This window comes from Bacillus rossius, chromosome 1 (assembly GCF_032445375.1).
Source record: "Bacillus rossius redtenbacheri isolate Brsri chromosome 1, Brsri_v3, whole genome shotgun sequence".
In the NCBI taxonomy this organism is placed as follows: Eukaryota; Metazoa; Arthropoda; class Insecta; order Phasmatodea; family Bacillidae; genus Bacillus; species Bacillus rossius.
Window position 1 is genome coordinate 249,000,634 of NC_086330.1, and position 18,815 is coordinate 249,019,448.

Genomic DNA, 18,815 nt, shown 5'->3' on the forward strand with positions numbered 1-18,815 from the left:
CGGCGCACGCTTCCAGCACGGCGTTTATAATGCTTAACACATTGGCCTGTAAAAATATTATAAAATTTAAATATGCTTATTACTTCACGCGTTTTTTACGTTACGTTTCTCGCTCTCCTCTGTGACATTAAAGATGGCGGTGTGTGGATTGCACTCTACACGGCGTACATAGGTGTTACTATTTTTTAGTATATCTTTTCGTCTGCGTTTTTATTTGTTACATATCGCCGGGGTGGGTGGGGTGCGTTCCGGTGAGTTTTTATTTTATGTATGCTTATTTGCTATTTTTTTTTATTACCTCGGTAACATACGTAATTTGTTTCTGACGATATTGCCGCAGCTATATTTTATTTTTACTTACTTAACGCTACGTGTTCACTGCAGGGGTCCTAACTATGCTATCCTAATATTATATATTTTAATTATGCTTATTACTTAAAGCATTTTTTTAAAGACATTATTATGCTTATACTATTGTGTGTGGGGTTATAATTGCGCAGTTTATGAGTGACGCTCCAGCGGACAACTTCTTGCTCTCTCTGCGCGGGATTTTTGAGGTTATGTTTCTTTAGTCATAGCTGGTATGGTGGTGTTTGTTTTAAGCATACTGGTGGTGGGGGTGTGGTAGACATAGCTGTTATGGTGCCTTTTTGAGGTTATGTTGCTCCCAGGTATTTAGTCATAGCTATTATGGTGGTGTTTGTTTTAAGCATACTGGTGGTGGTGGGGGTGGGGTAGACATAGCTAGTATGGCGCTTTTTTGGGGTTATGTTTCTCTCAGGTATTTCGTCATAGCTTTTATGGTGGTGTTTGTTTTAAACATACGCTAGGTGGTGGGGTTGCGGTATTTGCTTTTCGATATTTAAACATGGCGGGTTATTTTCCAAATTTAAATATGACTATTGGAAATTTAATTTTGGCGGTTTAGGCATAGCTCTTATGGCTGGGGTTTCTTTTAGGCATACTTGGGTGTGTGTGTGTTTTAAGCTTACATCATGGCGGCATAGGTATGGCGGGGGTTTTAAGCATACAACATGGCGCCTATATTATGCTTATAATATGACGTGGGGATTTTATTTCCACCTCTGTATATTCCTTGTGCTTGCTCCTTTCCTGTACGCAGCGATGGCTTGACCTTGCTCCTCTGTGGTAAACACTTTCACTGTCACCCAGCAGGTAAACACATTCCTGGTCGCACGAGCGGGGCTTCCAGCACGGCGTTTGAACACATTGGCCGAGAGCCAGTTACTACACAATGTTTGTAATAATTTTATTAATATTATTAATTTTAAATATGTTTATTACTTAACGCTAAGGTGCTAACTCATTGGCCTGTAAAAATATTATTAATAATTTAAATATGATTACGCAATATTATATATTTTAACTATGCTTATTTTACTCGACGTAATAGTAACTATGCTTATTACTTGGCGTGTTGCACACACACTGTTGTTTTTAAAGACATTATTATGCTTATAATATGATGTGGGGATTATAATTGCGCAGTTTACGAGTGACGCTCCAGCAGGCAACATCTCGCTCTCTCTGCGCGGGATTTTGAGGTTATGTTTGTTTTAGTCATAGCTGGTATTGCGGGGCTTTTAAACATGGTGGTTATTTTCGAAAGTTACCCGTTTAGGCATAGCTAGTATGATTGTATTTTTTTTTAATTTAAACATAGTGATATTTTATTTCTTTTTGAAATTTAGATATGGCGATTAAGCATACTCGGAGTGGGGGGTTGTAGACGTTTATTTTCGAATGCAACATGGCGGGTTAAGCATATTTAGATATGACGGTTGTGGAGTGGTGGGGGGTTTATAGACATATTTTTTTAAGACATGGCAGTTAAGTATAATGGTGGGGGGGTTTGCTTTAAGCATACATCATGGCGTCAATTGTTTTAAGCATACAACATGGCGGCGGTTGTGGAGTGGCGGGGCTTTTGACATTTAAACATGGCGGTTTAAGCATACAATATGGCAGGTATTTTAAGCATAGCGGTTTAGGCATATCTAGTATGGCGGGGGTTTCTTGCATATTTTTTTAAACAATATGGCGGTTGTGGAGTGGTGGGGGTCTATAGGCATAGCGGTATTTTATTTATTTTCGAATACAACATGGCGGGTTAAGCATATTTTAATATGGCGGTTGTGGAGTGGTGGGGTCTATAGGCATACTTTTTTAAAATATGGCGGTTTGGCGTAATGGCGGTTGTGGGGTGGGGGTTTTGCTTTTAAAGACATAGCTTCTTTTAGGCATAGCTTCTTTAAAGCATATGTTCGTTATTTAATTCCCCATACTTCATCAGGTCCCGTGGTCTAGTAGTCAAGGCGCACGCCTCGTAACCACGACGTTGGTGCGTCCCCGGGATCGAATCCACCCAGTGCCCAGGTTTTTTTGTATACAATTCCCGCCTTCGGAGCGACGGTGGCGCGCTCCGGTAACTAAAGGCTGAACTAAGATGGCGGCCTACCGGCGCGCCCTGGTAACCAATGTCAACAACAATGGCGGCGCCCAGTGGCGGCGACGGTGGCGCGCCCTGGTAACCAATGTCAACAACAATGGCGGCCCCCACGTGACAAGACGGCGGCGCCCATGGGGGTACTGGCGCTGTGTTTACATTTCAATGTTTACATCGGTCCCAGTACCCCTACGCTCTCCCTACTATGTTTATCGTTAATTTTCAGTGACAGCAACGGCTTGCATAATTATTAAATTTATTGTGAATTTTATACTAAGTATACAGTAAAAAAATATATCTCATGATCAGCTCGGGGTTCAAATGCAAGTATACAATAGACTGAAATTACAAACCATATCATGAAACCATGGTTGCTTTTCAATGTTATAATTAAAGAAATAGTGTTTACAAGTGGGAAGAAAAGTTATATTGTTTTATTTATGAAATAAAACTATTTTATACATTTAGGTTTCTGTGTTGTTACAGACCAACATAAAATTGGTTGTATTATTTAACTGAATTGTTTGATTTTCTTACGAATCCACAAATTTGTTTAAATATCGGGGAAAATGGAGAAATAATAAATCAAAACAGCAACTTTATTAATTTTTATGATAACCTTTTATTTATTTTGTGAGAATATCCTGTGTACGAAAAGAAAACCTTATGCACCACTGCAAAGAACAAAAAAATTTAAACACGTGGGTTCTCTTCAAAAATATTGGCATTTCCTACCTAATTTAGAATACATGGAATCGTGTCATCAAAGAATCAACCATCCATCCCTACCTGTAATGTGAGTTCATTACGCTTTCTATCATTTAAGGTATTTAGCCATAATGAGAACATTTTTGGAAATCTGGTTAATTTAAAGTTTCTACAGACGTAAATTTGTCTAGGTCTCACAGACATACATTATAGAAGGCATGGTTACAATTATTCATACACACTCAATTTTATTTTAACAAAATTAAAAAGTTGATATCCACACCTCTAGCGCGAGAGTAAAGAGTAATTTTTTATACAGAATTTTCTTATCTTGGTGTATGATGTCTTACAATTTTGGTTCAATGTTTGTTGGTATTGATATTATTAAACATGCAAATATCTATTTTGTTTCTGCAATAAACAAGTTAATACTAGCTACCTTTTATTTCTATGATTACTATGGCTCAATTAAAATTACATATTTTATTTGAACTTTTTTTTTGTTAGAAACAAACTTCTGAACTTTATAACCTCTATTTTGAAGGCTGGGACTAAAATTACTACTACATGAAATGGGAGATTATTACAGTAAAACCCGTTTAAGACGTCACGGCTTAACACGTTTTCCCGCCTAAAACGCCAGGATAATAAAGAACCAAAATTTTCTCATACACTTTACCTTAACATAACTCTTTTAATACGTTTTTAGGTTTTTTGATTTTCCCGCTTGATAAGCACTAAAGAACACACAATGCTTCAATTTTTCTAAAAAAAAATCTTTCCCCAACACTTCCCTGAATGCACATTTACCGTCGCCAAGGTTAAGTTGTACTATTGTCATTGCATGTAGTGCACATAAGTGCCATCATTTATTTCTTAAACGGTTTTTAACGTAGCGTTTAAATTTTGCTATACCACTACACACATACAAATTTAAAAACAAGTTAGAATTTGTTATGTATTTTACATTTCAGTAAAAACAAAATTAAATACATATGTATTACATTTGGCGAACCACTGTAAACATAGTTAGTTTTGTTATTCGCGGGCCTTGTATGTACCTAACTAATTTCCCACCAATTAAGTTAGTAACTGTTACGGAGTTTAAATGAGTAAATACCTCTATTTCTCTAAAAATTTCTGCAAGGAACCAGGTTTGATCGTACGTTAGCCCGTAAATATTAAGATGTAGGTGTTGAGATTTCATTTCAAACATTAGCCTCTGCCATTTTGGTTGTGGCACCAACTTAACTTGCGTACGAAATACTGCCGTTCTAACGGCTTCGTAAAACTTTTTAATATGTTAAAAGCTATAAAAAGATAAGTCTAAACCATAAATTATAGTTTCCAAACTACCAAAATTTAATTTCTAGCACGTAAAATATGTATATAGATGTATAAAAGACTTAAATTGTTTGCAACTAATTGTAACATCAAAACAGTTTGAAACAGTTATTTTGGAGAGAGAAAAAAAGTGAGGTTATTTTTCGAAGCGTTGTCTGTTTTTACGCAGAATTATCTTTTGCAATTAATTTGAGGGAAAAAATAAGTTTTATGGTTATTTCAGATCTATTTCGATTGTTTGGCATAACTATGTTTTGCGAATTTTCGCGTGTTTTTGCGTAATTTTTAAATTTTTGTGGCACTCTTACAAAACAAATTATGTCAAACCCGTCCACGTCAAAGCCGAAAATCATACGAAAGCCCCTTTCCTTGGAGCAAAAATTTGACATAATGCACAAAATCTAGAGTAACCCCAATGTTCCATGCACTCAAATTGCAGCTCAGATTGGTATTCCAGTATCAACGTTAAATACAGTTTTTTACAGTAAAACGACCATTCTTCAGTAATGTGCCACTGAGCAGGTAAGCAGAAAAAAAAATCAAAACTGCGAAATATGAAAAAGTTGAGAGTGTACTAATGGAATGGTTTCGACAAAAACGTGCCCTTAACATTCCCGTTGATGGCCCAATATTAAGAAAGAAAGTGCACTGAAACTAAATGTAGAGTTCACTCAGTCCAATGGCTGGATAGACAGGTTCAAGAAACGCTGTGGGCTTGTCTACAAAAAAGTAAGTGGGGAATCCAAGAGTGTCAACATGGAGGAAGTTGAAGCCTGGACAAGCACAATTCTTCCAGGGTTACTGTCGAAATATAAACCACAGGATATCTTCACTGTAGATGAATGTAGCTTAGTCTATAATATGCTCCCTGACCGTACCTACACTTTCAAAGGAGAGAATTGCAGTGGTGCTAAGGTAAATAAGGAGCAAATTACTGTTTTTGTTGGCACAAACATGGATGGTACTGAAAAGTTGCCACTTCTTGTTGTGGGCAAAGCAAAACAACCCAGATGTTTTAGAAATGTCAAGACCCTTCCATGCACTTACCGCAAAAACAATGCTGTATGGATGACTGGTGAGAGATTTCGTGAGTTTTTTATTTGCCTTGTCAGGCGAATGGCAGTGAAAAACAGGAAGATTCTTCTGTTCATTGACCATTGCTCTGCTCATCCAAAGGATGTGGAACATTTGAAAAATGTGCAAGTAGAGTTTCTTCCTGCAAACACTACAGCTGTATTGCAACCAATGGACCATGGCATCATAAAGGTCTTAAAACAGAAATTCCGAAGGAGTCTTGTTTTGAGGTTGCTACAAAGGCTTGAAACCAGCCAGCAAATGTACAAGTTGTCTCTACTGGATGCCACCTCAATGCTGGCCATGGCATGGCACTTAGTGACCACAGAAACAATTGCCAATTGTTTTAAGAAGGCTGGGTTCACAACTGAATCAACATCATATGAGCAGGATGTAGGTGGTGATAATGAAATGATGATGATGACATATGGTCAAGACTTCAGGACAAACTTGCCATCACCACCAGTTTCAATGAATTTTTACAGCAGATGATTTTTTACCACCCTGCGGCGAGCAAGATCTGGACGAACTTTGTGCTGAAATCCAGTCAGTCGATGAAGAAGAAGAAGAAGAAGAAGAAGAAGAAGAAGAAGAAGAAGAAGAAGAAGAAGAAGAGGATGAATCTGCTGCAGATGAATGCAAGCCCCTTCCAACATGTCGGGAAGCCATGCAGTTCTTGGATAATTTTAATCTCTTTTTAGGAGGAACACCTGATGTTTCTGAGTCAGTCATGAGGAACTTGTGGGAGCCACAAAAGTTCACCTCCAATTTGTGTGAAAAAAACTGAAAACAAAAAACCATCACTGAATTTTTTCACAAGAAATAAGCTGTGAACAAACTGTTAATTTATTGCCGTTGATTTTTTTTATTATAACCATTTTAACACATGAAAATCTAAACTTTTTTTATTTAACCTTTTAATAAGTTTTCCTGCTTAATAAGCACATTTTGTTTGGTTTTTCCAATATTTTCTTAAGAGGGTTTTACTGTATTAAGTAATTTTGTATTAATAAGGTTTCAGTACGGTCATCTGAGGCCGAAATAAGCTCCCTATATTCTTTACACAATTTTCTTCCTTTTCTTGGAGATTTTCATGGTTATATTACATTCTGTGTGGTTGACAGACTTGTGGAATTCAGTGAAGTAGCCATGCACTGAACTAGGAACACTATGAGACCTTGTGTTCCTGAACTGGTGCTGAATAGTGATCGGTTATTTGTGTCTAGACAGTAGGCATGTGCCTCAAAGAAAATCAACCAATCAGGAAACAGGTGAAGCTACAATGTTTTAACACACAGATTGTTCTGATATCTTTTTGCAACATACAATTACATTAGTCTAGCTACATTCTGGCCTAAGTGATTGATTGAAACTGTGTGAAGGACATTGCAGTGGGTTTGCTTGTGGTAACTAGTATGTTCTCTTTCAGGTTTTGCACGGAGTGATGAACCTAAGGGGTCATCATCATTTAGCAGAAGAAGCTATAGAGAAATTAAATTCTTGCCTTATGGGTGTTACTCAGGTATGTACTTTGCATACTTTATATTTTAATTCAATTTAACTTTTATTTAGCATATAATAAATATTGCACAAATTTTTGGTTTCAATTTTATTAATTTACTATTTTCATCAAAATATTTTAGATATCTTTTTTGCTGAATTGACATAAAACTCAATTATGACCTAAATGCATTTTCTTGATTCCTTAGTCCTTGAACTTTAGTTCTTGCATGCCTTAGGAAAATGCTACAGTGCGATCTATAATTTCTTACAAAAATTTTGAGCAATTTACATACAAGACCACTCATAGCCATGTTGATTTCCAGAATACACGTTATTCAACCAGCTTCTGGCAGATGGTACAACAAACTCAGCTATGCAGTAGAGGCCAGTACAACTATACATGTCCATGTTATTGCACTCAACACTTATTTCAGCAATACCTAGGGATAGCAACACTTTCACATTAACAACTATTTTTGGGTAAAATCATAAAATGTAGTTAAAAACATTGAAAATTCGAAGGAGATAAGCTGAAAAATAACTTTGTTGCACTCATTTTTCATGCTACATATTGTGATTATCTTCTTGAAACTGTAATACTTGGAAGTTTCAGTTCTCTGCTGTGTCAAAAATAATTGGGATGAAAACTGGTCAGTTTTGGGCCACGCCATCAACAATATTTTTTGATCTGTTAGGGTAGACTAGTAGTGCCCATGTACCACATTGCTGTAGCCTACATTTTGCAACCAGCCCCTGAAAATTAGATATTGCCAGGAGAGTTGCCAACCTCAATCTGTTAATTTAGACAAATATTACTGCTTTTTGTTCAGGTATATGTCTCACATCAAGTTGAATTTAAAGTAATTGTTATAAATTGAAAGTGTAATGAATGAGTCCTTATAGTTAAAACAGAAATTCCTTCCTTTGTGCAGCTATGGGATGAGTTCGCAGAGCCATTCGACCTGTGGGAGGCAAAACTCGCAATAATTTACTGTGCTGGCTATACTGACTCGATGTTGGTGGAGAATATTTGGCAGAATATCATCGATCAGGAGTTGCAGAGGTGTGGTCATGCCTCGCCTGATGACAAGATGACCAGTGTTTTGACCAAGGTTAAGTCTTTAGGCAAAGACTATGCAAATGCTCCTGTATGCTTCCCAGTAGGTATGTTTTCTATGTTATTATAATCTGAAGTAATTTTTTTTGTATATTAAGTTATTTTATATCTGTATTTCATACATTCGTATTAAAAAAAAATGGTCTTAATTAGTGTGGGGTTGTTTCCCAAAATATGCCAATTCCAGTATTGATTCTCATATTTGGGATTTTATTCTTTTATTTTGATTCTGAGTAGTATGTAAATGGACATCCTGCGCCAGGCGCCAGGCGGTGGAGCCGGGAGCTGAACCACTATCTTGGATTCTGACGTCACGGCGGCCATCTTGGATGGGTGTGACCTTGACCTTTGACCTTCAAATTAGCCAAAATTTAGTCAAAATTTTTCCCAAATTTCGTCAAAATTTCCATTTTTTTGTAAAAAAAAAAATCCGCAAAAAAATCTCAATAATTCCACAATACGAAAATTAGGATTTCGAAAGACCTCAAAAGTCTTATTGCCTTAGAAACCACAAAAATTCCTAAAAACTGCTTAAGCAACCATGTCTACAGCCTCGGATAAACAATTTTAAGGAATAAGGATAACATTACCGCCATTTTTTAATATGAAGTCACCGTTTCAATTTCCGTTACGCCCGCCATCTTAACTTTTTTTTATTTATTATCAGATTTTAATGAAATTAAAATTAAAATTTATAAAAAAATTAAATTTATAAAATTTTAATAAAAAATCTAAAAACACCGTTGCAAATACAGTAAACTCTCGATTATCCGTGTTAATTGGGACCTTCCGATGCCCGGATAATTGAATGCCCATAAAAAAAACCGGATAATCCGTTTCACCACTTAAAAATGGTGTATTTACTGGCAAAAGAGTGTCTCCAGTAGAATTCTATGAGTACAAGCAACGGCTTTGTATACCGTGTCCCAGCTTATTGGACCGTAAACAATAATGGCACTGTGTTGCCGCCATCCTTCTCCTGTCCCCTTTATTGCTACAGGAGGGAGAGCGGCGGCAGTCCCAACTCAGCATCTCCCTCCACCCTTTTAACGACCTATTATCCGGGGCACTACAAAATAAGTGTCTGAACCACAGCACAATATTATACACCTTTTTCACCCCTTCCAGCTATTGCATTTTATTTTTCTACCTCGCGCGGCAAGATATTGTTTCTTGTTAATTCCGCCTATTAAAATTAGGATGCACTTTACAGTCATAACTACGTGTATGGGATACTACGAGACTTTCGAAGTTACGAGAGTTTTGAAATGCACCCTCAGTTTAACGACGTAAATAGTAATCCTAAACTAATCTGGTTATTACGAGTGCTTCCTTGTTGGCTCTTTCGTAAGAAAGAGTGATTTAAATGGCATCTTCAAACAAGGAAAAATACCGTTAGTTGGAAGGGGAAAAAGGTTCATGCAGTAAATAAAGGCTGCAAAGCGAGAGAGGGCCGTGGCTATGCTGGCGCCGGGGCTGTGGACCATGACTCGCACCTAGCTGTCCAGAAAGAATGATGGCTGTTGTTGGGTGGGGGTTTTTGGGTGAGGAAGGGGTGTCTGGTGGCGAACAACATACTCCCTTTCTCTCTCTGTCTCTCTCTCTCGCTCGGCGTTTTCAAGAAGCCCTCCCCCTCCCATTGTGTTAGTTTTTTTTTTTTTGGCTGCTTCGGTCGGTAGAGGGGAAATTCCTAAACCACCCTCTCCCCCCTCGTGTGTGTACGTGTGTACGAGAGCCTTGTTCCTTTTGTGCGTGTGTGAGACCTCGTTGCGTGCGTATGCGTGGGTAGATGTTTTCATGCTTTTACATTTAGAAGGCCCTGCCACACTGTCTGATCTACTAGCAAACTGCAAAAGTTTTTCTTTACTTTTATTAATGTCTCGCACGGTTTGGATTACAATTTCATATTCCTGTGCTAATTTCGCGGCAGTTTCTCCTTTTCTTAACCTGTCCACAACTTCTAACTTCTCTGCTATTGTCAGCACTTTACGTTTCCTTTTACCAGACATGATTACAAAAACAAATGTGCCTGGGAGAACTGATGTAAATAACTGCGTAAAAAATGCCTCTTCCAGCCGTCAGGAGTGTGGGAAGGTAAAAGAGGTAGAGGGATCTTTTTTTTTTTAGCGTGGCGGGGCGCTTTGAAAATAACGCTTGAAAAGAAAATGAAAAGGGAGGGGGGAGGGGGGGGAGTTGAGCCGGAAGCAGCAGTCAAGGCATTCCTTTTTGGTTTAAAGTGTGACAAATTGACGGGTGAAGGTGGCAGGGGAACGAGGGTCTGAAGGGTCAGCAGTAAAAAAAAAAAAAAAAGTGCAGCACAGTCGCGGCGTAGCTACACCCCGCCATTTTTTTTACAACTTCATAAAAAAATCAAGCACGGATAACCCGAAAACCGGATAATCCAGGCCCGGATAATCGAGAGTTTACTGTATAGTTACGGCCACCATCTTGGATTCTATCATTGTTGCATGTTTTGTTACGCCCGCCATCTTGAATGAGTACGATGTCACTATTATACGTTTCGTTACGACCACCATTTTTTTTATTCTAAATGGTTGCACTTTACGTTACGTACTGTAATTTTTATGCTAGAAAATCTGAAAAAATTAAAAAAATTATAAAAAATGTATTAATCATATTTAAATAAAATAATATTTAAAAACTCACTAAGGCCTTGAAGTCTTCGGTTCGAACCTGGTAAGAGCAAAAAAAAATCAGATCCTTCCTCCACAGAAGCTACCTACATACTGACCTGCCACCACCAATACCAAGGTATATATCGTCATCTAGTATGAAATGTCCGCCATCTTGTATTCATCCGCTTGTTTTCATCTCCTAGAGTGTGCTGGTGACATGTTAGTATAATTTTCTGTTCACCATACCTTTAACATTGACTGTTGGCATTGAACTTTGACATTGACCTTGAACTTTGACCATGGCCTTAAAATTTGACCATTACCTTGAAATTTGAACTTGAACTTGATCTTTGACTTTGACCTTGACCTTGACGACCATCATGGATCCGACATTTTATGTTCAGTACATGCTACCAGGAGCTACCACCTGCTAGTGGTCATTGCCACCATCTTGTTTTCGTCTGCTGGAGGACACCATCTTTTATGTGTACTCGTCTTACTATCATTACGGTCATGCCAGTTTTATTCTAACCCGCTACAGTGCAGTAATCATTTATTATTTATTATTAAAGAAAATGTGTGGCGGTTTTCTCCGTGTGCTCCTGATTATTCTTGCCAATATTATGATGGTTTTCTCCGTGTGCTCCTGATTATTCTGGCCAATATTATGATGGTTTTCTCCGTGTGCTCCTGATTATTCTTGTCAATATTTTGATGGTTTTTTCCATGTGCTCCTGATTATTCTTGTCAATATTTTGATGGTTTTATCCGTGTGCTTGCGATCATTCCTGTGGTTTCTTCAAGTGCTTCTGTCTATTCTGAGAAACCGCTCTCTGCATGAAGGATTTTTTTTTTACCTAATGAGTCATGACATTTTATTTGGTGTTACATTAAATTCAATAATTTCTGCTACTAAATCAACACTTGCAATATTTTTATCAGGTGGAATTAAAAAAAAAATATCATTACTCAGTCAAATAATAATATGCTCTGAGAAATCTGTGAAACACTGACTGGAAGATCAAACTTCCTTCTCCTTGGAGTCTAGCGAAGCCATCCTTCTATTACGATCGTTAGTGAGCATCTCACATCCCGCATAAAAGAAATAAATAATATTTACCTGTAAACAACATGTGGTGTCATCTGTTGACAATAATTGACACTACTTTAAACAGGTTATTTTGCATGAGATAAATTAACTCTCACCACTGAATGGTGCTATTGTAGTCAGTTAGCCATGTAGTTTCATAGCCACACGGTCTTTTAGCCATGCAGTCTCGTAACCATGTGATCTGGAAGCTTCGTAGTCCTATAGCCTCGCGATCACATAACCTTGAAGACTCGCAATCGCAGTCTCGTAACCTCATGGCTCGTACTCTCGTAGTCATGATGCATTGGAGCCTCGTAGACTTGAAGCTACGTAAGCAAGTACGTAGCCTTGTAATCTTATAACATAATGCTGTTGGAGCAGTTGGAGCAAAAGAGAAAATTCCGTCGAAGACAGATGCGGCAATTGGAGCCTTGTAGACGTGTAGCTTCGTAGTCAAGTACTCATGCAGACTTGTAGTCCTTGATCCTCGCAGTCATGTAAACTTGTGTTCTAGAAGCTTCATGGCTCGTAGTCGCGTAGTCATGATGACTTGGGACCTCGTAGAATTGTAGCTACCTAGCCAAGTAGCCTCGTAGACTTGTAGCTACGTAAATAAGTAGTCATGTAATCTTATAACATAATGCTGCTGGAGTAGTTGGAGCTTTATACAATCAAAGGTATTTGGTGGAGTCTTGTAGACTCGTAGAATTGAAGCTTTGTATCCAAGTGGTCTTGTAGCCATGTCGTCTTGCAGTCATTTGGAGCCGAGTAGACTTGTATCCTTGTAGCTTCATGGACATGTAGTTTCGTAGCCACGCAGTCTTTTAGCCATGCAGTCTCGCAGCCATGTATACCTCGTAACCAGCTAGATCCTTTTAGACTCGTAGCCTTGTGGCCTCAAAGTCTCTTAGACTCGTAGCATTCTAGCCAAATATCATTGGCGCTGTTGAAACATAAGGCTGTTGGAGCAATCGGAACCTTTTGGAGCCTTCGATGTCTGTAGCTGTATCAAAACGACATTACTGTAGATACTGTAGCAAGGTGTTTACCTTGAGAAAAAATGCTAAACGGCATGAGAAGAAAGATTGTGTTAAAAACCCACTACGCAAAATATTAAGCTGTAATTGGTGTATCAGGTTGTTAACACGAATTGACAGCTTAAAAAGACATGGTAGAACATGTAAAGCCAAGTCTACTTACGTCATAGAGCACATCGATGGATCCACTAGACTAAAGAAGAGTGATCTGCATTACGACAATAATTTTCCTTGTCCTGAGCGTGATGGTATTAGCTCACCCGATCGTGACGAAGAACATAAATTGAAGAATGCTGATGGCTTCGTGAAGACTGAAACTAATGGAAGTAACAACACTGTGAAAAGTGAGAATACATTCAAGCCGATATTCAGTAGATCCACCATACTTTGTAAAAATGATGGACTCCTTAAAAGGAAGCATGAAGGCGATGAAGACACTTTGACATCAACGATAATCTGGGTGAAGATGATGCCTTCTACGGTGATTGCTGCAGTGACTCTGAAGCTGGTGGCGTGATCGAAGACTGTGCTGAAGCAGCTAAAGCAGGCAAGATCGAAGAATGTGATGGTGGCTTGAGACCAAAACGATAGAAACGACATCATAAAATAAATTATCTTTATCAAGCTTGTGATAATCACTGGTTTGATGACGAAAGTGACCTTGTGGTTGACGATAAAACGGAAGACACCAGAGATAATAATGTTTATTATAAACATGCAAGGAAGATGGTGGCAGAAGAGATTGATTATACATCATGGAAAGATCCAAACATATTGGTTTACCGGCTAATACTGTTGGTGGCATCTGTTCGTAGAGGAAACTACTCGCATTTCGAGGAAGTATCGTCCATACTTAAGGAACTGTGGAAAGCTGGCTACATACAATAATCATTTGTTTAACTGTCATGTGTGTACTATTGAAAAATAAATGAATTATTTATATTTTAAAAACAGTATGTTTTATTTCTTGGATTCTGATTTCCAACTAAGCATGTGTTTCCACTACTGTATATGTGATCATTCCGTTTTTTCCCGTGTGTCCTGTGTGTACATTCCGTTTTCCTGTGTGTACATTCCTTTTTCCTGTGTGTGCATTCCATTTTCCTGTGTGTACATTCCGTTTTCCTGCGTGTGCTGTGTGTACTTTCCGGTTTCCTGTGTTTACATTCTGTTTTCTCGTGTGTACTGTGTGTAAATTCCATTTTCCTGTGTGTACTGTGTTTACATTCCGTTTTCTTGTATGTACTGTGTTCATGGACTATATGACTGACATTGTTCATGACCCGGTCCTGCGGTCCGAAGACGCTTGGTCTATATATATGGATGGCTTTGTCCATGGTAATTTTAAAGGTTAGTCTAAGTATCAAAAAACTAGACTTTCATGTTAGGCTAATCGGCACTGTATTTAATTCGTTGGTCAGGTATATTGACTTGAGTTAATTTTCATAGTGTGAATGATTTTTAAACTCCGCTCAAAAGGTAATGGAAAACAGAATCTTAAATACATTTAATATTTAGTTATAACTGTCACTGGTAAAGAATAGACAGGAATCCATTGATTCAATTTTTAAATTAATAATTGATTTTTTCTGTGACTTTTGGAATTTTTCCCACATTTCTAGCTAAATAATTACATGATATCCAGATGGCGCACAAATTTCAAGATGGCGGGCATCTCAGTAATAATAAATGATTACTGCACTGTAGCGGGTTAGAATAAAACTAGAATGATGGTAATGATAGTAAGATGAGTACACATACAAGATGGTGTCCTCCAGCAGACGAAAACAAGATGGTGGCAATGACCACTAGCAGGTGGTAGCTCCTAGTATCATGTACTGAACATGAAATGTCGGATCCATGATGGTCGTCAAGGTCAAAATCAAAGATCACGGTTAAGGTCAAATTTCAAGGTCAAAGTTCAAGGTCAAGGTAAATGTCAAAGTTTAATGCCAACAGTCGAGGTTAAAGGTATGGTGAACAGAAAATTATACTAACATGTCACCAGCACACTCTAACAGACGAAAACAAGATGACTGTCTCCAGCGGATGAAGACAAGATGGCGGACATGATGTCATACCAGCTGATGATATATACCTTGGTATTTGTGGTGGTAGGTCTGTATGTAGGTGGCTTCTGTGGAGGAAGGATCTGTTTTTTTTTTGCTCTTTCTAGGTTCAAACCGAGGACTTCAAGGCCTTAGTGCGTTTTTAAATATTTTATTTAAATTTGATTAATACATTTTTTATAATTTTTGAAATTTTTTCAGATTTTCTAGCATAAAAATTACAGTTTTTCAAGATGGCGGCCGTAACGTAAAGTGCAACCATCTAGAATCAAATAAATATGGCGGTCGTAACGAAACGTATAATGCTGACATCGTACTCATTCAAGATGGCAGGTGTAACAAAACATGCAACATTTATAGAATCCAAGATGGTGGCCGTAACTATATTTGCAACTGTGTTTTTTAAATTTTTATTTCATTAAAATTGGATAATAAATAAAAAAAAGTTAAAGATGGCAGGCGTAACGGAAATTGCAACGGTGACGTCATAATCCAAAATGGTGGTCATGTTATCCTTATTCCTAAAAATTACTTATCGGAGGCTGTAGACATAGATGCTTAAGCCGTTTTTAGGAATTTTTGTGGTTTCTAAGCCAAAAAGACTTTTGAGGTTTTTCGAAATGTGTAATTATTGAGATTTTTTGGCGGATTTTTCCCCAAAAAAATTGAAATGTTGAAGAATTTTGGGCAAATTTTGGCTAATTTGAAGGTCAAAGGTCAAGGTCACATCCATCCATGATGGCCAACGTGACGTCAGAATTTAAGATGGTGGTTCGGCTCCCGGCTCCACCGCCTGACGCCTGGCGCAGGATGCCCATTTACATACTATTATTCTGATTCCATCAAAGTCTATACTTTTTATGATGATGCATTAATGCTTGTCAAGATTTTTCTGATTAGTATACCCAGATACAAAAAAAAACTGTTTGCTATTAAGAAATGTAATTGAAAATAAATAATGTTTTTCATTATTTTCTTGCATTTATTAGAATTCTTAAACAGTTGATAAAGACATGGCATTAAAATGTCACACACACACATTGTCTATATTTTTATACTGTGACAAAATTGTATTCAGGCATTGAATTAAAAATAGAGCAAATAGTTGTCAAAAATCATCATAATTATGGAATTGTGTGTTAATGAGACTTGAAATGATAATAATTTTTAATAACATGTTTCAAAATTGGGCCATAATTATGAAAAAAAAAGTATTATCCTGTTAATTTAAAAAACTGATGTTAAATCAAACAAGACTTCTGGTAGATTGATCAATCTGTGAAAACAGTTATGAATCAGAAAACCCAAAAGTAAACTCCTGATTAGTCAGTAATCGCCTGTTAGAAAGACCATTAGTCAGAAATACCCCATATTGCTTTATTAAAATCCCTTATTAGTGAGGTATCAGCCAGCTAGGAGTTTATCTGTCATTTAGGGGTGTATCGACCAATTGGGGGTGTATCTGTCGCTTAAGGCGGTAATGGCAGTCTAGTGTTTTATCAACAAATTTATAGAGAATCTCTCGATTAGTCAGTCTAAAACCTTATTTAAAGGTTGTTACAATTCGTTATATGAAATAAAAAGATTTTCTTCCTTTTTCATTTAAGAGTTTTATTGTCCGAAAGGCGAAACAACTGAATCCAATCACTTTCAATATTTTGTTCACTCATTCAACACGTATATCCGCCTGTCGAGAAATGCTCGCAGCTCGGGCGATGAAAATTAACGAAAACAAACATAGATTAAGTCTTTCAGTAACCTTTTATGATAAGTACCCGAAATCTGTGCGGCCTCAAACATGGCCGCACTTGGTGAAAACAACAGCCGGCGAACGCGCCCTTGCCTTGCAGCTATCGACTGGTGAGATCATGACACTGTGTCCTTCACGCAGGGAGAAGTCACATGACTTCACCGACCAATCATTCACACTACACATCACAAGCCAATAAGATTACACGACACACCTTGAAAAGAGTTTTCTACACACAGAGCCAGGGACTTCACATTCTCGTGCTCTCTCTCTTACTGGGGAATCATTGTTTCTTTCTCACTTGGACTTACAGGCTTCTTATGCCTCTCTCTTTTTACACATCACCCCAGACACAGTCCCGTGTTCTATAACTATTATGCAACACGTTAATGAAAATTAAGAACAGCAATCATAATACAAAATACTTGACAAAATTCAACTTTATAAAAACCTGAAATAGTGGGCCAAAACAGGCAAAAATCTAGTACAGCGACTTATTTTTGAATACTTACCTAAAAAATAGTAATGATTTAAAATGTTTGTTAAATACAAGGTACCCTCTTAAAACACACAGCAAGTGCAAATATCACTCCTAAAATACATAAAAACGGTAAAAATATTCTTAGCAAGACTTTTTAAGAAATGTTTACGTCCATGAAAACAGTTGAAAAGAAAAATATTTAGCTAGGAGGGCAGGGGTCTTGCAACGTTACAAGGTTTGACAAATGGAACTTCATCCCCCCCCCCTCCCCCAAAAAAAAAATCAAAATTACATTTTGAAATGGTGCTTTAGGGGAAGAGACTAGCTTGGATTCTAAAACTATTGGATGCTGAATCCTTAAAAAGACAATTTATGACAAAAATTCTCCATTCCATGTCAAAATTTTTATTTTGTTGAAGTTTTATTTTAACGTGACTTTTCAGGGATAAAGTTAAAGAAGTGGGTAAAACAGCTCACAATGGGTATGTGAAAGTTGAAAGTTTTCAGTTCCGAAAATCCAGATTGTTGGAAAGTTAATGCAGTAATGTGATTTATGCAACTGTGACACGCCTGACACACTAATGCTCTTTACACAGGGACCACTCAGTCACGCCACTGCATGGTGCCACGTAGTCACATGAATAAGCCACATGTGGCCCATGTGAATGAATGAGCTGCAGAGAAGTGCCACAGAGGAAAGTAGTTTGGTCACGGACTCCGACGAGGAAGCTCTTCTCCTTGTTCTCCTTACACCTTGTCGGCATCGTCGTAGGCAACAGCGATAATTATGGATGCAGGCAATTACATCGGAATGGTTGCCTAGCGGACAGTTTCACTCACATGGAAATGCAATATGGTGGAAAAAATCTTTTACACAAGAGGAAAATATTCAATTTTTTGAGGTTGTTCATCATCTCTTCTCAATTTTTTATCAAACTGCGACCAGCAAACTTCTTGACGGAGACTTGTCGATGACTCGGGTTGCCAACTGCCAGCCCCCAGGTCTGCTCGCTCTGTACACAAAACCTACTCGCTCGTTACCCGGCATCTCTTCCAGGGGACTGTTGTTTCCTCTGTCTCTTATACTTTGTCACGTCCAGGTGTTGTGCAGAAGCCATACACTACCGTCAACTTACAGATGACGGCACTCTGCAATGATCATGTCCGGTGTTATTTGTAATGTTCTGATTGTGTCTCTTCGTCGTGTCTGATTCTAAGCTTGTGCACAGCTTGTTTATATACACCTCTGGCTTCTCTATAATCACATGCAGATTTATTGCTGCACAGTTTCCCTTCGGACCAACTAGCACTCTGCCTAAGTTACATGGCCAGAAGGTTACACTTGGTGAGTCTCACCACCTACCGACATTTTCCATGCCTCACGTAACGTAAATGAGTTACAGAGTAACTGACTGGCATATGCTCCGTTACACAGTAACTCTTATCTTTCCTTTACTGAAACATACTATCACTTGCACTCAGTTTATTCAACATTTTTGATCCTCAGGACACAGTAGGTAGCAAGATTATGATCACAAA

The 18,815-nt window shown here is 37.9% G+C and overlaps 1 protein-coding gene across 1 annotated transcript in view; it reads left to right on the plus strand.

Moving 5' to 3' along the window:
• LOC134527454 (nuclear pore complex protein Nup155) overlaps window positions 1–18,815 on the plus strand; it is a 293,963-nt gene that overhangs the window by 239,684 nt on the left and 35,464 nt on the right. The window contains exons 21-22 of the mRNA XM_063360147.1: window positions 7,023–7,115; window positions 8,029–8,260. Of these exons, the coding sequence (XP_063216217.1) occupies window positions 7,023–7,115; window positions 8,029–8,260 (325 nt within the window). The remainder of the gene's footprint in view (window positions 1–7,022; window positions 7,116–8,028; window positions 8,261–18,815) is intronic.